Genomic DNA, 25,795 nt, shown 5'->3' on the forward strand with positions numbered 1-25,795 from the left:
GGATGGATGGATGAACGGATGGAAGGATTGGTAGGTGTAGATGGATAGGTGGATAGATGGGTGAATGGATGGATGAATGGATGGATGGATGAGTGGATGGATGGATGGATGGATGGGCCAGCCTAGCCTGCATGTCTCTTATGAAAGGCAGCTTCTAGGGAGACGTTTGGCTCTCAGGATAGGCTCATGTTGTGGCTTGGTCTGGACTTTGCTCTGCTTCAAGGCATGGGTTGGGTCTCCCAGGTCCCCATGTGAATGCTCTGTCAGCTGCTCTTTCATGAGCATCCATTCTTTTCCAGGGTGACATCCAGCAGCTGCTCTTCGTCTCGGACCACCGGGCAGCTTATGATTACTGCGAGCACTACAGCCCTGACTGTGACACCGCGGTGCCGGACACCCCACAGTCGCAGGACCCCAATCCAGATGAATATGTGAGTGGACTCTGGCTGGGATCTTGGGGAATGGCAGACTACTTGGATGTTTGGTGAAGGGACACATGAGCCACGGGACCTTATTTTCAATGGATCCACTGTGTGAGGATGCAGAGGGACCCAGGAGGTAAACATGGGGATGTCTGACTTACTTTACTAAATAGCACCTTCCAGAATGATAGGGTCACAGAGGGTGTCATCAGTAACCCTGTCCTTTAACCTTTTGAACAAGCTCCTGGATGATGAATGCCCAGTGCTCTCTCAGCCTTGGGCTTGACCTGGAGGGGTATTCGTGAGCACAGAGGCCACTGGTGTCCCCCACAGACTCGATCCACTGGAGGGGCCATGTGCAGCTCGTCAAAGGGCGGAACCTGGGCTTGTCTACTGTAGAATGGCCAACCTTCAGATCCCTTGAGTGTAGTGTCCTGTAGAGAGGCAGACACGTGCCTGACACCTTTGTCCCTCTTCCTGGGACCTGCCATGGCCATGGGTCAGCTTTCCTCCCCTGCGCCCCACACCCTCACGGCACTCCAGTTTATCTTATTTGTAGTTCTTTCTGCCATTTCTGCATGAAAATCCTCTCCCATGCCCTGGTCCCATTGCCTTTCATTTCTCATCCATAATATTAAATCGTGCTGTTAATTTCGCCTTGGGTTTTCCTTCTTTCACCACCAGTCAGAAGTGAAGGAAGGGTGGCTTTCATGAAACTGTGGAACCTGTGCCCCAGGCCACATCTTACGAACCCCAAGTATGGCTGGACAGAGCTCGCAGCCTAGTCCCTCCTGCGCTGACCTCCTGCCAGCTCCTCCCAGCTCCTGCATGGGGGAAATGGGCTCAGGATGAGGCCTGCTGTGTTCCAGTGAGGCCCCTCCCATGGGGTTCCTGGGCTTTGAGGCTTAGGGCTGAAGGCTCGGAAGTCTGCTGTGATGTGGCTGCAGCTGCCCAGCCTGCCATTCTGTGGGTTGTTCTGGCCTGGCTTCCAAAGGGCCAGAGGTCTCACCTTTGAAGGTTCATTTCTCTGACTTCTGCTCAAGGGGACCTGAAGTTCCCCCTGCTTTCTCCCTTGGGCTTCTGGTGAGGCTGCGTCACCTTCCCAAGGAGCTGGAGAGGGAGGACCCCCATCTGGGGACCCACAGGGAGGTTCACGTGTGGGGCTGGGCGGGGCGCTGTGGCGTGCAATCTTCCAGCCGAATCTGGAGGTTGTGGAGGGATAGCAGGCCGGTCTCTGTGGGCTCCGCTGCTTCCTCACAGGGCTGCAATGTGCTTTCAGTACACGGAAGGAGACGGCGAGGGGGAGACCTATTACTACGAATACCCCTACTATGAAGACCCTGAAGACCTGGGGAAGGAGCCCACCCCCAGCAAGAAGCCTGTGGAAGCTGCCAGAGAGACCACAGAGATCCCTGAGGTCTGGGCAGAGTGGGGGCCTGGGTTGGGCTGGGTCCCTGGAGGCTGTGGTGCAGGGTGGGTGAGGCCGGGAGAGGGTGTCAGGGCGGAGGCTCAGGGGTTGTCTGGGGAAGTCTGCAGGGGCAGCTCAGCAGGGTAGCGGGCCATCGTGGGCTGTCCAAGCTTTGCCCTCACCGGGAGTATCAGGCATTCCACCATGAGGGGGATGTTGGGAGATTCGAGGTACACAGGGGAACGTCTCTGGCCCTGGCCCCGGTCCCCACCCTATACCAGGTACAGGATGGCTTTAGTTCTCGGGTTTCTCTGTGTAGGCGCAGCTGTGGTGGGAGAATGGAGCTCAGGACCCCCACTCAGGGGAGCATCTCTGAGCCCTGGCCCCGGTCCCCATCCTATACCACGTGCAGGATGGCTTTGGTTCTCAGGTTCCTCTGTGTAGGCGAAGCTGTGGTGGGAGAATGGAGCTCAGGACCCCCACTCCTGGGCGGGGGTGATGCAGTCTGAGGTTGGCCTCGGGTCCTCCCCTCTCTGGGCTGCCTCCCCTTCACCTCTGAAACTGGGGAGGGTTTCGAGGGTGTGTGAGCAGCAGTGAGAGAGGAGGGTTGCGCCTAGCAGGGCCGGGCCCTGTGCAGGAGTGCAGATGGGTGTCAAGCTGGGGAGGGAGGCCGTCTAGCCAGGAGGCATCGTCAGCATGAAGAGGGTGGGCGTGAACATGGGCCAGTGTGTGTGAGCCTGTGGCAGGCAGGCACAGGTGTGCATGAACGAGTGTTTGTGAGTGTGTGTATTCTTCTGGGGAAAGGTGACCTGGTCATCTCACATTGCTCTGAGAGCCTAGAATGTTGCTACTTTTTTTTTTTTTGAATGGAGTTTTGCTCTTGTTGCCCAGGCTGGAGTGCAGTGGTGTGATCTCGGCTCACCACAACCTCCACCTCTCGGGTTCAAGTGATTCTCCTGCCATGGCCTCCCGAGTAGCTGGGATTACAGGCATCCGCAACCATGCACAGCTAATTTTGTATTTTTAGTACAGAGGGGGTTTCTCCATGTTGATCAGGTTGGTTTCAAACCCCTGACCTCAGGTGATCTGCTGGTCTCAGCCTCCCAAAGTGCTGGGATTACAGGTTGAGCCACCGCACCTGACCTTTTGTTTTTTAAATACTGAGATATGATTGACCCTTTTCTGGTGTGTAACTGGGTGGGCTGGAGTCCATTTCGAGCACACTTAGTGATCCGGGGCTCCCAGCTGGGTTGCCACCTTCCTGCATGCTCTGCCCCCAGCCCCCATGGCACTGAGTCTCTGTGCCTCTTGACAGGTGGGGGATCCAGGCTTTGCCACTGAGATGCCCACATGCGGAGATGCGGCAAGCCCCAACCTCGCTCTGCCCCAGCCTCTGTCCTGACTCCAGCTCTCTCTGCCCTTGGTTCCCAGGAGCTGACCCCGACCCCCATGGAAGCTGCTCCCCTGCCTGAAACCAGTGAAGGGGCTGGGAAGGAAGAGGACCCTGGCATCGGGGACTATGACTACGTGCCCAGCGAGGACTACTACACACCCTCGCCTTACGAGGACCTCACCTACGGCGAGGGCGAGGAGAACCCCGACCAGCCCACAGACCCGGGTGCCGGGGCCGAGATTCCCACCAGCACCGCCGGCACCTCCAACTCCTCCAATGTAATTTTTTTTCTTCCCGTTGGTTTGGTCTGGGGCGAGGGGAAGGGCCAGGGTGGGGCCACAGGGCCGAGGCCCCTCCTTTCTGCGGTTCTCACCTTGGAGTCCTCGGGTGGACCTCATGTTCCTGCCACACCCTGGCCTGGGCCCTTTGCAGCCGGGCTGTGTGAGGCTCCCCGGGGCCATTGCTGAACGAGTTTGGAATCCCTGACTTGCTGAGTTGATCTCAGTGTGGTCAGTTTTTCTCTTGGAAAGTGGGAGGAATGACCCCAGCCCTTCTGGTCTTTGGGGGTTCAGGTGGAGATTGGATGAGGGGGGTTGCTGGTGGACAGAGTCCCTGCCTGTGACCTGGGGTGGCCAGGCTGGATGGGGCTGGGAGCCAGAATCCACACAAATGCAGCAAAGCATGAGCTGGGCGGGCAGCTCTGGCTGGTACGGGCCCAAAAGCTCTGCACGAGGCCCTGGAAAGTCAGCCGGCGTCTGTGGACCTCAGCATTCTCCTTTCCAACATGGCACTGATAGTGCTTGTCTCTGGGGGCTGTGGGGTTTGTAGATTAGGGAGGAGTCTTGCCCAGCACGTAGCACATGGCACATGCTTAGCACAGCCATGGTGTAATGCAGCCTTCACTGCCAGAGAGATCAGCCCATTCCACAGACCCCTGCGCCTGCAGCACCGCACCGGGGTGCATTGTCTCAAGACTCTGGGGCTGTTGGGTGATGATTCTTCGTTGTGGACGGGAGAAGATGCATAAGGAGGCCTCCAGGGGCCGCAGGACCTCTCCCTGCGGGCTGGACTCCAGGCGTGTGTGGCTTAGGCCACTGGTCTTGAAGTCCTGGAGTTGTCAGACCTGGAGCCCTCAGAGGGGGTCTCTCCTCAGAGGGGGTGTCTCTGCCCAGTTGACTGGGTAGCCATGATGCCAGCTCAGGGCCTGATGGAGAAGCGGTGCCAGGTGCATTTGCGAGGCAACCCTGCACCTTCCTCTCCCTCTGCAGCCAGCTCCGCCTCTGGGAAAAGGTGCAGATGACTTGGAGGGGGAGTTCACTGAGGAAACGATCAGGAACCTTGATGAAAACTACTACGACCCCTACTATGACCCCACCAACTCCCCGTCGGAGATCGGGCCCGGAATGCCGGCGAACCAGGATACCATCTATGAAGGGGTGAGAGGGTGCAGGCCCCCACTCCGGGTGGGGCTGGGGGCTGGTGGGGCACCATGGGGGCTCCTCAGGGATGGGCGCTGTAGGCAGTACGAGTGTTGCACACTGTTCCCCAAACTTTATTTTTAAAGAGACCTCAGTGCCTCAGATTTGCTCTGAATAACGTGTGCGTCGCAGCCTGGCCACCTCCGGGCCTGTTCCTTGTAGCGGCTGCATGGGCTGAGTGGAGCTGGCATCCGTAGTGCTCCTGGCATCCTCCTGGGCCTGGGAAGATGCCCGGCTGTGATAGTGCCCCCTCGCCTTGCGCAATTGGCCAGATTTTGTGTAATCTGACTTGCTCGTTCACTTTTCTCTCTGATTCTTTCTCCACCTGCCTTTTCTTACCCCCAGATTGGAGGACCTCGGGGCGAGAAGGGCCAAAAGGGAGAACCAGCCATCATTGAGCCGGTAAGGACGTTTCTTACTCTCTCCCTGAAGCTGGGGAGTCTGCTGCTTGGGAGCATGTGGGGCGTGTAAGGTGTGACCAGGTCCCTGGGTCCCACTGCACCTGTGCTCACGGGGTCATTTCCAGGAACCACCTGGTCTCGTTGAGTCCATGCACCACTCATGACCAGGACTAGGCCCTTTGGGTGGGTATGTTCTGGACTGTGATGTGGGGGGTAGGATAGGAGGGGGCAGGATAGGAGGGGACGGGGTAGGAGGGGGCCGGATAGGTGGGGGCCGGGTAGGTGGGGGTGGGGTAGGTGGGGGCCGGGTAGGTGGGGGCGGCATAGGTGGGGGCTGGGTAGGTGGGGGCGGGATAGGCACAGATGAAAGCTCGTCCTGTACCTAAGCTCTGAGCATCTCAACGCGTTTCCATTTCACCTGGGGCGAGGTGGAGGCAGAGGTGGAGTCCCCTTTGAGGGGTGGAGGAGAGGATGTAAACGGCCTGTTCCTTGAACAGCTGCGCAGCAATGGCAGGGAATAGTTAACACGTGACTACCTCTCCGCGGCTGTTACACAACTGTTTGGAGTAGGTTTGCTGAAACTGTTGAAACATGGAATGCCGTTTATGAAACTTTGTCAAGGGAATTAAATAAAACAGCACCGTGCTGAAATTCCCGCTGAGTGAAACCCAACTATGTTAGGTAACGAGACCATGAGTGAGTTTAAGAAGTTCCTGTTGACAGTGCCTTCGAGTGTGGGACTGTCGTGGAGGATGTGTGAGACGCCCCTCCTCGGTCGGTGGGTTTGGTGGGGGCCCTGCCCCCTGGGGTGTCCTTGCCCTTGTCCCTCAGAGGGCCATGGCATGGGTGGGGCCCTGCTTTTCTCCCTGGGGTCTCAGAGGCTCTAAGGTCAAGGTCTTGACACCCCAGCCCCCAGCGGGCGAGATGCCCCATGCATGATCGGCTAGGCTGGGAGCCCTGTGCCTGCACGTGGTAGGCACAGTGGTGCAGCTGGAAGCAGCTCCAGACCCGAGAGCAGGCAGGAGCCAGCACCAAGCCTGCCGTGCCACGCTGTCTGAGTGCCCACTGGAGGAGGTGCGTGTCCTGCACCACGGCTGGTCCCGTGGCTCGGCTGGCTGTTTCTGCCACTGCCAGGACTCTGTTCCTGAGGACTGAGCTCAGGATACACCTTGGGGCTCCCAGAAGCCCCTTTACCTGTGGTTCCTGGCATGTGGAGTCATGGTGACCCGCCACCCTCCTGTAGAGGTGGGGACATTCTCTTGGAACCTTGATGGATGGCACTTAGCAGGCCTTCGTCTCCCTGGAGTCTGTTTGAAGCTGGTGACCAGGACAGATGGGATGCATCCCATCTCTGGGGTAGAATTCCCAGGGCCCAGGGCTTCATCCCTTCCTGGCCTGTGGAAGCCTCTGGATGGCTCTTGCAGGGCTCCATGGCCCAGCGCAAGGGAGGGACCTGCCAGTGCCCACAGACACATCCTCTTTTCAGACCAGAGCCCCTTCCCAGGGCCCTCTGGGGGTCCAGGAAGGACAGAGCTCGTCTGAGGCAAGAGGGTCATGGGATGCCGGACAAAGGGGTACAGAGGCGTGAAGGGAGACTGAGGCCAGGGGCCCCCTTCTCGGCAACATGGAAAACCTCAGAGCCAGGCCTGGGCTCAGGGAGCAGAGCAGCTGCAGGGGAGAGTGGCAGCCATCTGCCTGGGCAGACTCACCCAGAAGAAGCTGCTGTGCCCGAAGGTGTTTGCCAGAAGGTGAACAGTAGCAGAGGCTGCGTCCCGGGTCCAGCCCGAGCCACACTTGCTGCCGGGAGGTGGGATGTCCTGCAGCATTTCCCAGGACAGTCTTGGCCTCCAGGTGGACTTGAACTTGGCCTTGGGCTTCTTTTGGGGGGTCCCTATTGCTTCAGTGAAAGGGGCTTCTTGCTCAGGGAGGAAGACGGGATCTCAGGAATGGGTAGGTGCCCTGGCTCTGTGAGGTCCCAGCTTGGTTTCCCCACCCCGCTCTGAGAGGGCTGGGCCGAAACCTTTGCATGAGCTTCATGAAGTTGGTTCCCGTTTCCCAGTGAGCTGGCCCTGTGAGTGTAGACTCGGTGTTCAGGCTCCAGGAGGTGGGTGGGAGTGTGGGGTGGGCACAGGTGTTCCACTGCCAGGCCCCTGGGAAGCCAGCAGCGGGCAAGGGTGGGGTCAGGAGAGGGCTGAGAGTCGAGGTGGCCCAGCAGGAGCATTGAGGCTCTGGGAAGTCCAGTTCTTTGCTGGGAAAAGCAGCCGCCGCCTGGATGCACTTAGGAAGGGTTCCCTCCCCCGGGCCCCAGCCTGCTCCTAGTGTCCGGGAACTTTAGCCAGGCTCACTGCAGAGATCACAACACTCGGAATACTCAACCTGCAGCATCGCCAGATGTCCTCGGGTCTAAGCGGCACATGATCAGATGGCTGGTGGTGCGGCCTTGCGGGCGTCCCAGCCGTGGAGCGGCGCGTGTTCTCCCCCATACCCTGTACCTATCCACACTGAGAGTTACCTCTGTTCCGGGGGCGTGCCCAGCCCTTTCCCCCTCAGTCCTGCTCCCTCTCATTGTCAACCAGACCCAGACTGAAGGCTCCCTAAAAGGACAGGAATCCACAGAGCTGAGAGGAGACAGGTTCATTCTTATCCAGGTGCTTCCAGCCAGGAAGCCCTGGATTCTGGGGCTGATTTTACCTGGGCCGCGCCTGTTAGGGGAGTAGAAATTACTGTCTCCACTTGCCACTGTATTTTTAAGTATGTGCCATTTACCAGATGGGCGGGCCTCCCCTGAGATAGCCTTGAGTTCTGCCAGGTCTGAGATCTCTTATTTCTTTTGTTAAAATGATCTGCATTCACCAGGCTTGGTGCTCACGCCTGTCATCTCAGCCCTTGGGGAGGCTGAGTTGGGTGGCACACCAGAGGTCAAGAGTTCTAGACCAGCCTGACCAACATGGCGAAATCCCGTCTCTGCTAAAAATACAAAAAATTTGCCAGGTGTGGTGGTGGGTTCCTGTAATCCCATTACTTGGGAGGCTGAGGCAGGATAATTGCTTGAACCCAGGAGAGAGAGGTTGCGGTGAGCCAAGATCGAGCCACTGCACTCCAGCCTGGACAACAGAGTGAGACTCTATCTCAAAAAAAAAAAAAAAAAAAAAAGTGTGTGGTGAAGGGGTGCGGCATGTTTGATGGGCTTATCCAGGCACAGACAGACACAGTGAAGTGAGCCTGATTTCAGCAGAGCAACGCACTCACCACTGCTGCCCCCCAGCTGCCTGTTTCTTCTTTGTGATAAGAGGGCCCAAATCTGTTGTCTCTGCAGGTTTCCCCAGGTGAATTTTGAGAGTGGCATCTGTGGTTGGGGGGGCTGCCTCCCCTCCCCCAGGCGTGTTCACCCAGCCACTCCCACCTTCCTTACACGCCAACCTGGGATGAGCTGGGCTTGGCTCCTCTGCGAGGTCCCCACCCGCACTGCCCCAGCTCCCTGAGAAGAGCAATTTGTGCATCTGGGAAGGCAGGTGCTGTCCTGGCCCCTTAATGGGCACTGGTTCTCCCTTAATCCCAGCTCAGCCCTGGGCTTCTCAGCTGCCTTTGTCAAGAAGGAAATTGGAAAGCTGGCATCTTGGAGCTGCTTGGATGAGCTCTGTGTGCAGCGCACACACGGAGTCTCTGAGTGTGCATCTGTGTAAACACAGTGCAGAGCCTCCCCACCCGGGGCAGGATGGGAGGGGTAGGGAGATCAGCGGCCCCCGACCGGGAGTGCCCTTGCCAGCCTGGTACCCAGCACCTCTGGTGATGGCTCCGGTGGCCTGTGGCCTGGCTGGTCAAATCCTTTGACTTGTCAGCAGTGAGTCGTCTTAGTCCATTTTGTATTGCTCTCAGAACACCACAGACAGGGTGATTTAGAATGAGCAGGAAGTCACTAGTTCACGGTTCTGGAGGTGGGGAGTCACAAACAGAGGCAGAAAGTCACTGGCTCACAGTTCTGGAGGTCGGGAGTCACATACAGAGGGGCTACAGTGCTGCTTCCTCATGTGGCGGAAGGCACTGCCTGGGAGAGAAGGTGACTGCTGGTGCCCTGTCATCAGTAGCCCACTCCCACCCTAACCAACCCACTGCACCCATCCAGGCGGGCAGTGCCTGGTGACCTCATCTCCTCCTGAAGATCCCAGCTCTTCACACTGTGGCATTGAGGATTTAGTTTCCAACACATGACTTTTGGGGAGACACATTCAAACCCAGGCATTCTACCCTGGCCCCCAAATTCATGTCCTTCTCATGTGCAGCTTACATTTGCTCCCTCTGGGAGCTGCAGCCTCTTCGCTGGTTCCAGCATCAACTCCAGAGTCCAGAGTCTCACCTGAATCAGATACGGATGAAACTCAGGCTTCAGTTCTCTGTCTTGAAGCAAAGCCCTGTCCAGCTGTGAGCCCGTGGAATGAAACAAGCTCCACGCTTCCAAACCACATGGTGGGGACAGGCGTGGGATAGACGTTACCGTTCCAAAAGGGAGGTGTGAAGACAGGGGCAGCAGCCCCAGAAGGACGAGCAGCCATATATCCCATGACTCTAGAACAGTCTTTCACTGACTGTGCCACCTCCTGGCCACGCTGGGTGGGGGTGCCCCGGCCTCAGGCAGCACTGCCCATTCAGCTTCACACAGCAGGACTCATGAGTTGGAACCTCGTCCTTGCTGCCATCCCAGGCTGGGGCTGAAGGCTGGTGGCGCCGAAGTTCCCGGTCTCAGGGGTGGCTCCACCTCATAGTCCCAGCAGGCGTCATCCTAGGGAACTCTGCAGAGCCTCCACCCCTGTGGCAGGTTTCTGCGCAGGACCCCAGCTGTCCACACTGTCCTCTGACCTCTAGGTGGAGGGCGCCCTGCCTCAGGCCCTGCCTGCCTTCCCTGCAGCTGCAGAATGATCAGCCCCTGTGGGCACCGCTGAGGCCACACCCACACCCTGGAGAATTGAGCCAGGGCTGTGCCTGGGCCTGCTGGAGCCATGCCAGGTGGCTGAGGGGGGCTGTGTCTCCATGTGGGGGCAGACACTTGGAGGGGTGCAGGGCAGGCGATGCTGAGTTCTTGGGGACTGCTTCGAGAACGTGGCCCTCGAGGTCCTAGCTTGCATCACAGCTCTCTGGTTGCCTTGAGGTCTTTTTCCGTTGCCTGGTTGAGTGGTGCCTGGCTCCCATCTGTCACAGCAAGTCCCTCTGAGGAGCAGCGCCCCTGAAGTCGGCATGAAACAGAGATCACTTGGGGCATTGGGGGTGCCTGACCCTGGCATTGCCAGGTCAGAAGTGGAGAGAGGAATCCTGCCCTGGGGTAGGGGCTGGAAGTGGGGTTCTCAGGACTGGGAGCCCCGTCCCACAGGGAGCCGTACCCATGCTCCCTCCACTGCCATCACGGCTGTCCACATTGCTTTCCTGGGGCTCAGGCTGACCCAGGGGCCAGGAGGCCCTGTCCCCACTGGGGTTAGAGTGAGGCCTGGGTGTGCTTGAGGCTGGTGAGCCCTGTGGTGAGGTGAGGGCTGGGGGAGGAGGGCCAAGTGGGCAGGTGGTGAGGGCTGGGGGAGGAGGGCTGAGGGGGCAGGTGGTGAGGGCTGGCAGAGGAGGGCCGAGGGGTAGGTGGACTTGGCAGGGCTTCCTGTGGGTTCTGGGCTGCTGCGTGTGTCAGGAGACACACTTCCTCCCTGGAGGGAGGCGGGGTCTGGAGGCTGCAGCACTGGGGCCTGATGGCAGTCCTGGCTGAGGACAGAAGTCCAGCCTGGGGCCTGTTGGACCTACTTTTCTCTCACCCTTTCTAAACCCACCTGAGTCCCCTCATCCTGACATCCGCTTCCTCCCTTGAGTGGCTGTGGCCTGGTGGACCTGCCCGGCACTCTCCTTTCGGGTGACTCGGGGAGCCTGGTGGCCTCTGCTCCTTTTCCTCCTCTCTGCATCTTCAGGTGCTGCTTGTGGCTTGGTCTTGAGGGAGCCTGTCTGAGGGCCAGGGTTGCTCTTCTCCTGGGAGTGCTGGGAGTGCAGGCACTGAGGCCCCGCCCAGGCCCCCCTTGCAGTCTGCTCTCAAGACCCCTCCAGGATGGCAGCTACTGGGCCAGGGCCTCTGTGCACGCGGCTGAAGGCCATCCACCCTGCTGGGGTCTGGGCCTGGAGTGTCGGGAGGGAAGGGCCTCGGTGTCAGATGCCTCTCCCTGTCCTGTTGGGAGGGACGGGCCGTGGTCTCATATGCCCCTCTCTGTCTACACAGGGCATGCTGATCGAGGGTCCGCCCGGCCCGGAAGGCCCCGCGGTGAGTATCAGGTTTGATCCCGTGACTTGCTACAGGTGCTCTTGGTGGGGTGGGTTGGTGACACCCTTCAGTCTCCTGGATGGAAAAGAGAGGGGCTCGTCACTTATGCAGACAGCTTGGGAGCCGGCGCTCTCCTGCCCCACCCCTGCCTTGGTTGGCCAGGTAGAAATCAGGCCTTGCCCTGCAGCCCCATCTTTTAACTCTGTCCCAAATTTATTTGTAATTCTAGGGTCTTCCTGGACCACCAGGAACCATGGGTCCCACTGGCCAAGTCGGGGACCCTGGAGAAAGGGTAAGAGGTTGACTGTGTTTCCTGAGCTAACACGGGCTGCGCGTGCCTCCCTCCCACACTGACCCGAGCTGTCCCTGCCTGTGGAGGTGACAGCTGGCACAGAGACGTTCGTCTTCAAGTCGCTCCTTCCCTGGGCGCCCCTCCCACCAGCCCTGTTCATACTGTGGATGTGGGAAGAGGGGGCCCCTGGGGCGCAGGGAGCCTGCCAGTGCTCAGCCCACTCCGTGGTCCCGGGACCCTGCATTTGTCCAGCAATCAGCAGCAGCCGAAACCACAGTGATGGCCCCCAGGCCTTTCCTGCTTGCTCCTTGCCCTGGGCGGCCATCCCACATGGCATCCGTCCTCCTTGCTCAGTTGGGAACTTCTTCGGTCTGGATTGCACCTGGCTCAGAGGCTCAGAGGTGTCCTCCTGTGACCCTCACAGAGGGAGGGAGATGGACGGAGCGCTGCTCCTGGCCACTGTGATTTCCTCCTGACGCCTGGTGGGCACTCCAAGTACTGCGGCCTCCTGGTCCCTGGCAGGGCGGGAGTTTCCTCTTCCTGCTGCTGGAATGAATATGGATTTGAGGGCGGAAGGACTGATTCCTGGGTGGCTGGGCTGTGGGTGGGAGAAGCAAGGGGTGCATGTGGGTGTTCACAGTATCATGCCAGGGCCTGCCTGCTGCCCGGGGCAGAGCGAGGACCCTATGGGTGTTGGGGTGGGTGGATGCAGGGCGGGTCTGGTTTCAGCGTAGGGTTGGGGTGTTTCTGAGGCTACTCCACCGGAGGCAGAGGTGTTTGGGGAGTGTCCCGTGCAGTGCGGGGGCTTTGCAGCAGTGCTGCGAAAAGACGGGGAGGGGCGGGGACCAGGATGGTATAAATTCTGGCCTTCGACCTGGAGGTTCTTAGGGGCGCTCAGTACCCCTGGAAAGCTGGGGAGATGCAGGACAGGTGAGGTCAGGACAGGTGAGGTCAGGCAGCAGGAAGCAGGGGCAGGTGGCGCAGCCTTCATAGGGGCCAGTGCCGAGCCAGCGGGGATGCTTACTTAAGGAGGAGACAGACGGGAGCACTGAGGCCGGCCTTTGGAGGGAAGGATTCAGGTTAGCAATGCGGGAGGAGGTTGTTAGCGTCCATGTGGCTGGGTGACCTCTGAGGTCAGCCTGCGTCAGATGGAGCCACACAGTAAGATTCTCTGTTATGTTTCTTTGCATGGTCAGGGATCTGGGGGCCCAGAAGAGGCAGGTCTTGCCCTATGGCAAGGGTGGTGGCCGGAAGCAGGGCGGGGTGGGGGCTTGGCTGGCCTCTGGAGCACGAAGCTCTCATAGCACCCTGGCTTGGCAGCCGCATCTCCAAAACTGCAGGTAGGCAAGAGTGAGCAGCCACTGCCCTTGCCCAGCCTGGACTGGCCCCACTGCCGATCTGCAGTGGGGGCTGCAGGTGCCCAGCTTGCTCTGGAGACCCCTTCCCACAGGTCCGTGTGAGATGGGGTGGCAGGCATGCTCCCCCTCTGCAGAGGTACCTGTGGATGGGCCCACAGGTGTGGCCGGGTTCCTATGCAAAGGAGTGCATTGCATGGCCCTGGAGCCGTTTTCTGTCCTAGATGTAGGACAGGGTGGTATACGCAGGGTACAGATGCTGGCTGACACACAGGGGCACCCAGATGCCGACTGACGCTGCCTCAGTGGTGCTCCAAGCATCCGTCCTCCTTCTATCTGTCCAGCATACAGATTTGTACTGAGTGTCTGCAGTGCTGGGCACTGGTCTAGCCTGGTGATCTCAATGGTGTGGACCCGAGGGGTGCTGGTATGTACCTGTCTCACGCAGTCGCTGCCTTTGGGCTGATTCTGGCTTGGGGTCACTGGCGGGTGGCCCTGCCAGTGCCTTGTGACTCCGTGAGCAGCCCAGCTGCCGAGGAGCACCCCAGGGCCCTGACAGGAGGATATCATTGGCTTAGGAGCTGGTTCCCCTCAAGCTCACATCAGCGTCCAGGAGCATGACTGAGTTGGGGCTGGGAGAGAAACCGACTCCTGCAGCCCACCGGCATCCCTGGGGCCGTTCCGGTGGGGAGGGGTGCCGGTTCCGGGAGCTGTGAGCTGCTCACCCCTGAGAGCTGTGAGCTGCCCTCTGGGTATAGCTCCAGCCAGGCTTGTTTAGGACGTCACCCCTGCTCGAAGCTCAGCGTCCTCTGGATGTCCAGATCTTGCCTGATGGCTGCTCACCAGCTGTGAGGGATCACGGGGCGTGGGCTGGAACCCGCAGCACTGCCCGTGGTGAACCGGCCTCACATTCCTGGGCAGTGGAGGAAGAATGCTTTACCCTTGGAGGTTGAGCATCTGGGGCCTACAAAGTAAACTGACAAGAGACAGACCAACAGGAGAAGAGGGGCACGATTTCAGTATTTTTAATCTACACAGGGGCTTCACAGGCAAGACTAAAAACCAGCAGACATGCTTAAGCTCGGGAGTGTGTATACCATCTTAACAAGAGGAGTAGGCTGTGGGGCAGTGGCTAGGCCAGGGCAAAGGGGGTTTGGGCGCCCAGGGGCGACATGTGGTGGGTGAGTGACTAGGAACTCCGTGGGGAGGAATGGGAGACGGAGGTCATCTTGGCCAAGCCTGTGGGTGCAGATTCATCAGCACTGGCCTCTGTCTCGGGCGATAAGGGGCACTCTCCAAATCCTGATACAGGAGCAGAGGCTGGGAGGGTGGGGTGGGAGGATGGGGTGATGCCCTGATTTGAGGCAGAAAGGGGGAGGCAAGAGCTCTTCCTGCATCCGTTGGTTCTTACTTGGCTTCAGCAGAAAATAATCCTTCTGTGGGGAGTGGCAGGCTCCTTTCCCTCCTCCCGCTTGGCCTCCTTTGCCTGTCTGTCTGGGAGGGCTTTTTCCTGTGCTCTGGAAGAGCCCTCTTCTCTCTGCCACCCAAGACACCCACCCAGAGACTCCCCAGCCCTTCCTCTCTTCCCCGAGGGCCGTCTGGCCATGACTGATGTGAGCCTTTTCTTCCTCACTGAATGGTGAGTTCCTCAAGACAGGCCCCACTTCTGTGCCCTTCCTTGCACCCTGCTCCCTGTGGGCAGCCATGGGCAGCTGTGGCAGTTGTCTGGGAGCCATCTGTGCACCTGTGCCAGGCACCCCACTGGGCATCGGTCAGCCCTGACCAGCCGCCGAAGCCGGCACCCTGTGCCTCTGCTGACTAGCCCTGGGGTCACTTCCTGCACTCTCTGCTGGCTCTGCACACTCTCCGGCTGCACCCCGCTGGGCAGCCTCCGTGTCGCATCTGTATTTCGGCATCTCAAATCCTTTCTTGCTGTTGTGTCCACGGCTGCCCGCAAGGAGCAGGTGCAGGGAGAGGTACAGAAGCGGGGCCTGCCTTGAGGAACTCGCCGTCCAGTGAGGAAGAAAAGCCATAGCCCAGTCATGGTTAGACGGCAAGAATTCATTAGTAAGGCATCGGGGAAGGCCTGGGAATACTGAGATGGGAGGTCCAGAGCGGCTGTGTCCGGGTGGAGAAGGGGCCGAAGCCATCACCCCGTCCAGTTCCCCATAGGTGATTGGTGGGCAGGTGTGCAGCTGGGGAAACGTGCTGAAGCCCCACAGGGAGGTCGCTGTAGAATTGGGGTTGAACCCACATCTCCTGTGGTGGAAGGAAGGTGGCCACTCTTGCTCAGATGTTCAGAAGACACCGAGAGGGTGAGCTGGGAGTCTCCAAGGGAGCTGCGGACCAGGGGGCCTGCGTTTCTTGTGGGCCTGGCTTCCGTGCTGCCTGCCTGCGTGTTTCTGCAGGGGCTGACTTTGGGGTGTCTGGGAGTATGGTCAGACATCAGTACATCTGAAATCCTGAGGCTGTGCATGTGTGAAGGTTCCCTGTGATCCTGTGGTGGCAGTGCCCTGCCCCTGGGTCGCTGAGTGGTTTTTCTCAGTGAAGCCCTGCCCTGGGCACCATGGGCAGTCGGGGGAAGGAGAGCATTGGGGGCTGTCATTGAAGATGATGCCGGAGTGAGTCCCGCCTGCCGTGGGCTTCCAGGCTCATACCTGCTAGCCTCGATAGGAACATGGGAAGGCAGGGGCCACCTCTGTGCTGCTTGCCAGCACCCCACATCCATTTGCCTGTGTGCTCCAGAGCTGGTGCCCACCAATGTTTGTGTTCAAGAAATGTTCCATGTGATGAGACTGTCTTTGAGGCGAGTCCCTTCCTTCTTTCTCCATGCACCTCTTCGAAAGCCTTGCATCCCAGGAGCTCCTGCATTTTAAGGCAGCTCCTGACTACAGTCCAGTGTTGCTGTGGATTTGATGGCATCTTCCAGGAAGCTGTAGTCAAGCTCCTCCTGAATCTCCGCAGTCCACTAGAGAGTTGAGCGTTTTCATCCAGAAATAGGCTGGCTTGCTGTCTCATTGACTCCCGGGAGCTCCAGCTGGTGTTGGCCAGCTGCTGATCTACTGCTCCGAAGATAGACTTCACACAGGTTTTCCCATCTGCAGCATGTGTATTATTTTTGGTAAAGTAATGAACTATTTTCTGGGTCTGTGAGCCGGTCGCACCCTCCGGGAGGCCTGGATCCTCCTCTGGGAAGCCTCGGGGATTCAGTATGCAGGTTTCCATCCCAGCTGCCTCAGGGTCAGGTGGAGGCCAGGTTCCCAAGGTTTCCCCAGCGTGCCCACAGGGGTACCTGCTTCCTGCAGAATTGGATGCATTTGATGCCTTGGGAGAAGCCCCACACCCTTCAGTGGCCCCATTATGTGCAGAAGCGGCCTGGCACTAAGCACACTGCCCGGCGCCGTCTGACCAGCCCCTTTCGCCACGCAGCAGGGGCTCAAACCATCTCCCCCTCTTTTTTATGTGTCCAGGATTAGCCTTCCCCGTGGGATTTTGTGTGAGTGCATTTTCTGTGCCTTGGAAAGCTTTGTATGTCAGCCATGCCCTGATAAATAGCAGTCGTCACCTCCCAGCCAGAAAGCATGGCTCACTGCCAACTAACAGGTTCTGGTGTGGTCTCCCCAGGACCAGCCTTGGGGTGACGCCCTCCTGTGTCATCCCCTCCCCCACCTGCTGGAGTGACACCCGGTGTGGGATAGGACACAGGCTAGATCACTGGCAACATGACAGAGAGGGGGAGTCCACCCAAGAGCGTGCGGCTGCTGTCCAACTCAGGAGTTAGCTTCGAGGAAGGCCAAGGGGAAGAAGCGAGCAGCATGGCATTCATCCTTCCTTCCAGCCTCCCACCCTCCTGGGACAGGCCATGCCAATGCAGTCTCTCCTTGTGCTTGGAAGTGTTCAGGACATCTTGGCAGAGCTGCTCAGAGATGTTTCACACACACACGCACACATACTCTCAAGCACACATGCACGCACACCCACACATGCACCCACCTACGCATGCACTCATGTACACACACACTCATGCCTACACGCACACACACCTGTACATACATGTGTACATACACATACATGCCACACATGCATCCACTCATGCATACATGCACACACCCATACATGCTCACACATACATTTTACACACATGCTCACCCACACCTGAACACATGCACACTCATGCACACATGCACACACTCACCCATGCAAGCACACACATACACTCACGTGCACACCCATGCACACACACATTCACAGACTCATGCATATATGCACTACCCATACACACATACATTTGTACACACATACACTCATATACCTGCACACACACTCATGCACATGTATACACACTCAGGTGCACGCACACCCATACACTCATCTACACACATGTGCATGTACCATCTGCTCCACCTCCACACTGTGGCCCTTCCATGGAGGCTGGTCCCCAGCAGCCTGGTCGTGAATGACTTCTGACCATTTCGAGTCACATTTATCTTCAATGCCTTGTCCACTGAGGCCGCTGACAGGAATCTGGCCAAGCCTCGGGTGCCCTACCAGGAGGTCTGTGGGGACAGTGGCTTTCTCCCCAGCAGCCTTGGAAGCAGTGCATGGCTCCCAAAGCAAGCTCAGCGTTGAAAGGAAGAGGCATCGGGGGTATACATTCTCCATGGAAAGAAAATCAAGAACAGTTTGTGGAGAGAGAAGGGAAGGGAGCAAAGGCTGCAGGACATTTCTAGAGTGAAGGGGCAGCTCGCAGAAGCTGCAGATCCAGCCCTAAGCGCTGTGCTGTCAGAGCCACCCCGGGGCCTGCCAGGGCATTCCTCACTACTGGTTAGTGGCAGTGGCCGGGTGAGTCCCGGAGTTTTCCTCACGTGGACCCCTCGAGGCCCCAGGTCTTATCCAGAGCGCTGATTGTGGGTGGCCAGTGGATAAAGAGCCCCTCCCGTGGATTTTATGATTGTTCTGATTGAGGGGTGCGGTCTGCAGTGTCAGGCCTCTCGTTAGGGTCCCGCCTCCAGTCTTTTAGATGGACCCTAAGGCTCCGAGAAGAGTGTCTGTCTAGCCCTTAGAAGGGGCTCAGTAGGTATCCTCTCAATTGAATGAAAGGTGGGTTCATTTCTTCGGATGCTTGGACAATTGATGACCAACTTGGGGTTTAAAACAACAGAAATGTCTTCTCTCTTAGTTCTGGAGGCCAGAAATCTGAACTCAAGACATGGGCAGGGTCATGCCCCCTCTGGAGGCTCCCGGGGAGGGTCTTCTCTACCTCTTCTGGCTCCTGGCAGCCAGTGGCCGTCCTCTGCCCCCGTAGCTTATGGTTTCAGCTCTGCGGTCTGCCTCTGTCCTCATGTGCCTGCGTCTCTGTCACTGCCTCCCTTCCTCTCTCTTATAAAGAGTTGTCATTGGATTTAGGGCCCAAGGTCTCAAGATCCTCACTCCCATCCTCAAAGGCCCCAGATAAGGGCCTAGTCACATGTTTCAGGACCTGGGCGTACCTTTTGTGAGGCATCTTCAGCCCATCACACGTGATCATGCAACAGCCAGGAGATGTTGAACAGTAAGTGACCCCTGAGAGCTTCTCCAGGCCACTCCTGGGCGGTACCTGCCCAGGGTGGGGCCTGGACAGGGGAACCACATGCACACGAGGGCTCTGGAGAAGTGCCTGAACTCTGCTCTCTGGCTCCAGGTCTTCCTGAGAGTTCAAGGGAGATTTCAGCACAAAGCCTGTAAGCCTTGCAGCTCCTCCCAAACCTGCCACCACCATGAAGAGAAATGGCTCAGGGCTCTCTGCTCACTGTTTTGGCCCAAATCCCAGCCTGGATGGAGGCCTTGCACCTCTACCCTGAGGCTGAGCTGAGGGCTAGTGGCGACAGGTTCACAGGCTGAATCTGCAGTGGCAGAGGAAGCCACTTTGTGAGGCATCTGGTCACCCTGCCACGTCGTCTCTATGCAAAAGACGCGTGGACATCTGCAAGAAAGAAACCCTGTTAAATACCAGGGGTGCCTTAATTTGGAAGTAGGCACCTAATTTCTTCACCTGGCGTGGGTGTGACACCGAGAGCCCTTCTGTGCCAGGGCCCTCGGAACAGTACTGTTTGACCAAGTTAGGGCGCTGATTTGGGGGCCTGCTAACCAAGTAACGGGAAAACATATGCTAGCAAATAGCAAAGGCGAGGCAGCGTTTCTTCCTTTGCCATATTTTGCTGGTGACGGGAGCCGAGTAGCACCCCCATGACCTGTGCGTTGGCCTGCTGGAGCGTTCCTTTGGCCTCCGACACCTGCCTTGTCGCAGATGACAGCCACATCCCTGGCCTGTGCTTAGTGTCATGAAAAATGGAAATGTGGCTTTGAGGAGTCATCCTGCCTTCCAGCCCAGGGTCAGAGTCTTTATGTTGGAGGCCCCAGGGCTTGGCAAAGTCTTGCTGACATGTTTCTAAGTGATAGTCAGCGTGGGTTCATGCTGGTGGCCATGAGGACTTGTGTCAGATTTGAACACTTTGGAAGGGTTCATGGGGGCGGGGCATTCTTTCCTTTCTTCTCCAAACTCTCTCCTTCTTCTAGGAGGTCATGGTATCCTTGCTCATCTATGTTCTTGTTCTTTAGAATTGCTCCAGTTGTTGGTGAGAGGCAGCATCAGAGGGAAGTTGCTCTCCCAACCCCGGGGGTTGGAGTTTCACTACCGTGGCTTAGAACAGGCAGCAAGGATGCTCAAAGGAGGGTCTTAGGAAGTGGAAAGCAGTGGACAAGGGGCGGCCTTCAATAGGCTCCTGGCTTCCGACAGCAGCACCTTGTAGGCAGGCACATGCAGACAGACACACATGCTCACACACACACATGCACACTGTGCACTCCCACACATATCACTCCCCCAACACAGGCACACTATGCATTCCCACACACATGCACACACACACATGCACACTGCATTCCCACACACATTACCACACACACATGCACACTATGCGTTTCCACACACATACACACACGATTACCCCCACACATGCACACTATGCATTCCCACACACATGCACACACACGTATTGCCACACACACATGCACACAATGCATTTCCACACAGACACGCACATATGTGCACACACATGCAAACATGTATTCCCACACGTGCACACACATACACATGCACACATATATGCACACGCACACAAACATTCCCACACACATGCATGCACATACATGCACACAGATGCATTCACACACAGATACACACAGCACATCCCCCCACATGAATGCACACACATGCATTCCCACACATGCATACATATACATGCACACAAATGCATTCATATGCATTCAAACATGGATACATGCATGATACATGCACGTACATGCATTCTCACACACATACACACATATGTATTCCCCTCACATGCATCCACACACTTTCACACACAGGTACACACGTGCATTCATACACACATGTATAACATGTACACATGCACACACATGCATGAATATGCATTGATGCATATTCACACACATGCTCACATGCATTCATATACACGTTTACACACAGGCACACAAAGACACATGCACACACATGCATTCACACAGTCACATGCATGCACATACATGCATTCATACACACATTTACACACATGCACATGCATACACACGTGTTCACATGTGCACAATGCATTTACACAATACACTCGTGTACACACACATGCATTTATACACATCCACACATTCACACACATGCTTGCACACACATTTACACACATGCAGTTATATATTTGCACACATGCATATACATGCATGCATACACGTGCACACATTTACATACATGCATTCACACACATGCATTCATACAGTCACACCCATGCACATGTGCACACATGCACATTCACACATGCACACCCCTTTACATATACACACATGCATTCGTACACATCACACATGTACACACACATACTTACATGCACACATGCACACACATTTACACATATGCACTGCACAGGCAGCAGCTCGTCCTTGAGAGACACTGACCCCAAATTTTAAATGCAGGGTTTGGTTTGGAATTGATTCTGACACAGAAAGCTGAGCTGTGAGCAGCTATCAGGATTGGATGTCAATAACAAAACCTGGGTGGCAAACATGTTCCGAATCTTTCTTTTTAAAACAGGATTTTTGTCTTCTGAGAATGTTTCCAAAATGGCAGTTGGTGGCGATTTGGCAGTATCCATTAGCAATAAAGAATATGCACATAGGTGCCTGATTGACTTCGCAGCACTGCTTTGAGGGACGTACCTAGCAGAAGATGTTAGCATGTCCCTTGGGCTGTGTTTGTCATCATGCAAACTGGAAGCAATCCAAAGTGCATCGGTAGGAGGCAGCTTAAATAAACCACGAGTCCATAGTGCCTGGGAGAGGCAGCAGGTGTTGCCACCGAGACCTACATAGATAGGCTGTGATTTTCAAGAGCAAATTGCAGAACATGGAGGGACAGTACCATTAAAAAGAAAGGGGCCAGGTATGGTGGTTCACACCAGTAATCACAGCACTTTGGGAGGCTGAGGCAGGTGGAGCATGAGTCAGGAGTTCAAAACCAGCCTGGCCAAGATGGTGAAACTCTGTCGCTACTAAATACACAAAAATTAGCCGGGCATGGTGGTGGGCACCTGTAATCCCAGCTACTTGGGAGGCTGAGGCAGATAATTGCTTGAACTCGGGAGGCAGAGATTGCAGTGAGCTGAGATTGCGCCACTGCAGTCCAGCTTGGGTGACAGAGTGAGACTCCATCTCAAAAAAAAAAAAAAAAAAAAGAAAACTCCAAAGCCACAGAGCTGTGTAGTGACAACTGTGTTAGTGTGACTGGCCTGTGCACCTCCGTCCTTCTTTACACTTAGAGAACCAGAGCACTGGTTACTTCTGGAGAAGAGAAGCACTTCTCGTTTTCGCTCCACAAATCTGTGTTGTAAGACATTTCACAAGAAATTGAGTTACTTCTACAATAAAAACTACTAAAGAAAATGCAGGCAAGCTTAGGTTCAGGCCCAGATGGATAGTTCCAGAAGAACCACTCAGGTTGCTGGTCTTCCTAGCTGGGAACTGGGAACCCATCATGGGTTTCTGGGCCGGGAGTGTCTCGCTGGGTTGGTGCAAACACTCAGCTCCTTGTAGCTGTTGCTGATTCAGAAGACCTGAGCCGCCCCCATCCGTCACATGGGAGTATATGGAGTCTTCCTCACTGCGGAGGGGGCTAAGCCCCCATCTCTATGCAAAGCAAGCCTCGTCTACTTTAGGCCAGCTGAGAATCTGCTTGCCCTTGTGAAATAGCTTTGTGATAAAATATTATTTTGAAAATAAATCATCTTGCTGGTTTTACATGCCTGTAGTGTCTGCAGCTGGCTGGGGTTAGTCTAGAGAATCCAGTCCTAGGGATGTCTGTGTGGGTCATGTGTTAGAGGTTGGCCAGGCGTGTGGAGGGCGCTGTGTTGTTTGCGTGTGAATGGGTTCTTGAGGCTGCTGTGGCTGCGTGTGTGCTCTGCTGTGTTGCGTGTCTGTCCACGCAAATGGCTGCTTCGTCCTGTCTTCCGTCTGAGCAAGCATGGCGGGTCACTTGGAGCTTGTTGAGGAGGAGCACCCACTGGGTGCAGGAGGCACTGGGCCTTGAGCCTGGCATCTTCGTTTCCCGTTGGGTGTGGAGACCTGGAAGGGGCTTTCCTGGAGCGACAGGAACCTGACACTGCTCCTCACCTCTGGGCTCGTTGTCTCTGCCGGGTCTTTGGATTCCTCTAGATCCCTCTCTTCTTATCGCTTCCTCAGAAGCCTCTCCAATCCTCAGCCCACAAGCCGCGCCCCTCCCTTCTCCGGGCTGGGGTTTCTGAAACATTCCTGCCATGGGCTCTCACAGCTTGTGTGTGTGTCCCATGAGTTTCCTGGGTGGGCCGCTTCCCTGACGAGCTCATTCTGGCTGCAGCCCTGCCCCGGCCTGGTTGCACTCTGACCCGCTTCTCCTGGTCCCTTGTCTGCAGGGCCCCCCTGGACGCCCAGGCCTTCCTGGGGCCGATGGCCTCCCCGGCCCTCCGGGGACCATGCTCATGCTGCCTGTGAGTACTCTCATCAGTCGGACTGGGGAGGCAGCTGGGGCAGGTGGACTCCAAGCCAGACCCTCTGAGGCTGTGCCGTCGCCTGAGAGGCCTGTGGGCCTGTCCCAGTCTGCGGTCTGGCCTGGGCGCCATGTCACTGCTCCCAGTGACCCTTGTTTTACACCTGCAGTTCCGGTTTGGAGGTGGCGGCGACGCGGGCTCCAAAGGCCCCATGGTCTCAGCCCAGGAGTCCCAGGCGCAGGCCATTCTCCAGCAGGCCAGGGTGAGTAGTGCCGGGTCCCCAGGGGCCAACAGGAGTGAGTGAGTCAGGCTGAGAGCCCAGCTTGGAGGGAAGCAGCTGTCTGGACCCCACGGTACCAGCTTGCCAGTGTCTGGAACTCTGGGAGCATCCAGTCCTCAGTGACCAAGAGGGGCCTGAGAGCACAGGGACTGTTTGGGGAGTTTCTCAGGGGTTCTTCGTCCATGCTGAGGGCCCAGGTTCTAACTTTACCGGGGGCTTCTGGGCCCCTCCATGGCCTTGACCCAGTGGGGCCACCGTCAACTATTTGCTGACCTCTGCTTCTGTGCTAGCCCTCTGCCAAGATCCAAAAGTGGAGCCAGAAACCCACATGGCTCCTGGAAGGGGCTGCCTGGGCCAGAGCTGAGCGGAGCGAGGCTCCTCTAGGACAGAGCCCTCGGGCCCTAGAGCCCCCCACTCAGCCTGGGGGCCGTAAGGAGCAGGGTCCGCAGAGGAGAGCTTGCCTCCCTGTTATAAAGTAGCTCATCCGTGGCCTGTGTTTTCATGGACGTGGCTCCAGATTGTGCATCGCCCACGGTGGGTGTAAACACTGCCCCATGGGGCGAGCGGGTGGGTGGGTGATCCTTCAGTGGAGTGAAGGAAAGCTGAGTAATCCCTTGTTTGAGCAATACTCATGCAGCTCCACAGCAGCCGGAGTAGATGTTAATGATGGCGGTGCTGAGGTAGTTACAGGCCAGTGTAAGCACTGGGTCCTGCCACGGCACAGATTGCTAAATGATGGAAGACCGTGTGAAGCCAGCCCCGCTCCCTGCAACTGGGTTTCTGGGCTTGGGCCGGCCTGCCTGGCCTTTTATCTGTGTGTATTGTAATTGAAGCCAAACGAGTGATAGGCTGTAAGAAGATTTTACAATGCAAAACAAAATCTTCTAAAATTAAAATGGCATCTGCTGGGGAAACAGAGTCACCAGGCAGCTGCAGAAGCAGCGCTGTGGGAAAGCAGGGGACCTGCTCTGTTGGGGGGGAGGGAGGCGCATCCAGATGGGGCGGGTGGGCAGGGGACCTGCACTGCTGCGGGGGTGGGGGGAGCATCCAGAAGGGGCGGGTAGGCGACAGAGACCCCAAGGCATGTGGGTTCCTGCTCCCCCAGAGTACTTTCCCAGCAGCTGGGAGTGTTCGAAGGGCCTCCCACTCCCATGTGAATCCAAGTATGTCCTGACTCAGCTTGAGCTCAGGTGTAAAATGTGCTCCTCAGCCCAGCCCAGAGTAAGAGACTTATTTCAGATTTAGCCAAGGGTGATGGGCTGGGAGCAGACCCTCTGTGTGGGCTGGAGAGAAAGGAAGGAGGGAGGGGGCCTGCCCCCCAGAGGAAAGGGGGGCCCACCGGCTTCCACCTCCCCATGTTCCACGTCACTCCTGTTGATGCTGAGAGCCCTGAAGAAGTCGAGGGGCTCTTGGGGAGTTATCAGCCTTCTCTTCTAGAGTCTCGTGGCCCTTCCAGAGTCTTGTGTCCAGTCTGCCCCTTCCCTCCTGCCATGTCTCATGGCTCAGGCACCGGCAAACCAGGGCACCGCTGCTGGGGCATGTTCTCAGCGTGTCCCACTTTCCTTTGCAGTTGGCACTGAGGGGACCAGCTGGCCCGATGGGTCTCACAGGGAGACCTGGCCCCGTGGTAAGTCATTGGCAAATCTGAGAGCCGGGCGCAACGTGGGGACTGGCCCACTGCCTGTGTCCTGGGCAGATGGTGGTGGGTGGCCTTGCAGCCATGTGGACACAGGGCGGCCCATGGTTCAGGGCCTATTCCCAGCAGGGTGGCCAGGGGGACCAGGGACCTCTCTCGGTGCTGCCCCGTGTTTATGTTGGGTGGGGATGGTGACTATGCCTCGAAGTCACTTGAGGGAGTTAGCAGGATGGAGCTGACATCAGCCATCCCTGGGAAACAGCCCCCAACTCCATCCTGGATGGAAAGGAGCCGGCAGGAATCAGAGAAGGAGGAGGAGGCCCTTTTCACCCCTGCATTGGAGCTCCAGGCTCCCCCCACAGAGAACACGCTATGAGTCGTCAGCAGGAGAGTGGCTCCTTGGAGGGATGGGGCCCTGCTGCAGACAGAGGCTTGGGGAGGTCCCTTGCACAGGCTGCCACTTTGCCTTGTGGGCCAGGGATCTCCAGTGATCTTTGCAGCCCTGTTCCAGAGTCAAAGATAACGAAATATGGGGCAGACCGCAGGATTTCCCACCTCACCTACCCTGGCCCCGTGGCCTCGACTAAACTCTCATCTAGGGTCCTCGACGCATGAGAAACATGCAGCCTGTGCCCAGGGACACTCAGGGACTGGCAGTGTTGGGTGCAGGGACTGGGTTCTGGGGCCTCCAGGGACACAGAGGGATTCAATACTGTAGGGCCCCCAGGCTTTGCCATGTGCTGCTGGCTCTGGGCCCGCTACCCTCCACACAGGGCCCCCACTTAG

General features: G+C 57.2%; 1 protein-coding gene across 4 annotated transcripts in view; it reads left to right on the forward strand.

Moving 5' to 3' along the window:
• The window catches only part of COL5A1 (collagen type V alpha 1 chain), a 193,252-nt gene that overhangs the window by 79,793 nt on the left and 87,664 nt on the right, over window positions 1-25,795 (forward strand). For all 4 annotated transcript variants that reach the window (XR_013527273.1, XM_035262258.3, XM_035262257.3 and 1 more), the window contains exons 5-14: window positions 300-431; window positions 1,702-1,839; window positions 3,262-3,501; window positions 4,492-4,659; window positions 5,047-5,103; window positions 11,341-11,382; window positions 11,612-11,674; window positions 23,019-23,093; window positions 23,263-23,355; window positions 24,944-25,000. Coding sequence is in view for 3 of the 4 variants with exons in the window: in XM_035262258.3 (XP_035118149.2) it covers window positions 300-431; window positions 1,702-1,839; window positions 3,262-3,501; window positions 4,492-4,659; window positions 5,047-5,103; window positions 11,341-11,382; window positions 11,612-11,674; window positions 23,019-23,093; window positions 23,263-23,355; window positions 24,944-25,000 (1,065 nt within the window). In the remaining variant the exon portion in view is untranslated. The remainder of the gene's footprint in view (window positions 1-299; window positions 432-1,701; window positions 1,840-3,261; window positions 3,502-4,491; window positions 4,660-5,046; window positions 5,104-11,340; window positions 11,383-11,611; window positions 11,675-23,018; window positions 23,094-23,262; window positions 23,356-24,943; window positions 25,001-25,795) is intronic.

The sequence above is a fragment of the Callithrix jacchus genome, chromosome 1, assembly GCF_049354715.1.
Source record: "Callithrix jacchus isolate 240 chromosome 1, calJac240_pri, whole genome shotgun sequence".
NCBI classification, from domain to species: domain Eukaryota; kingdom Metazoa; phylum Chordata; class Mammalia; order Primates; family Cebidae; genus Callithrix; species Callithrix jacchus.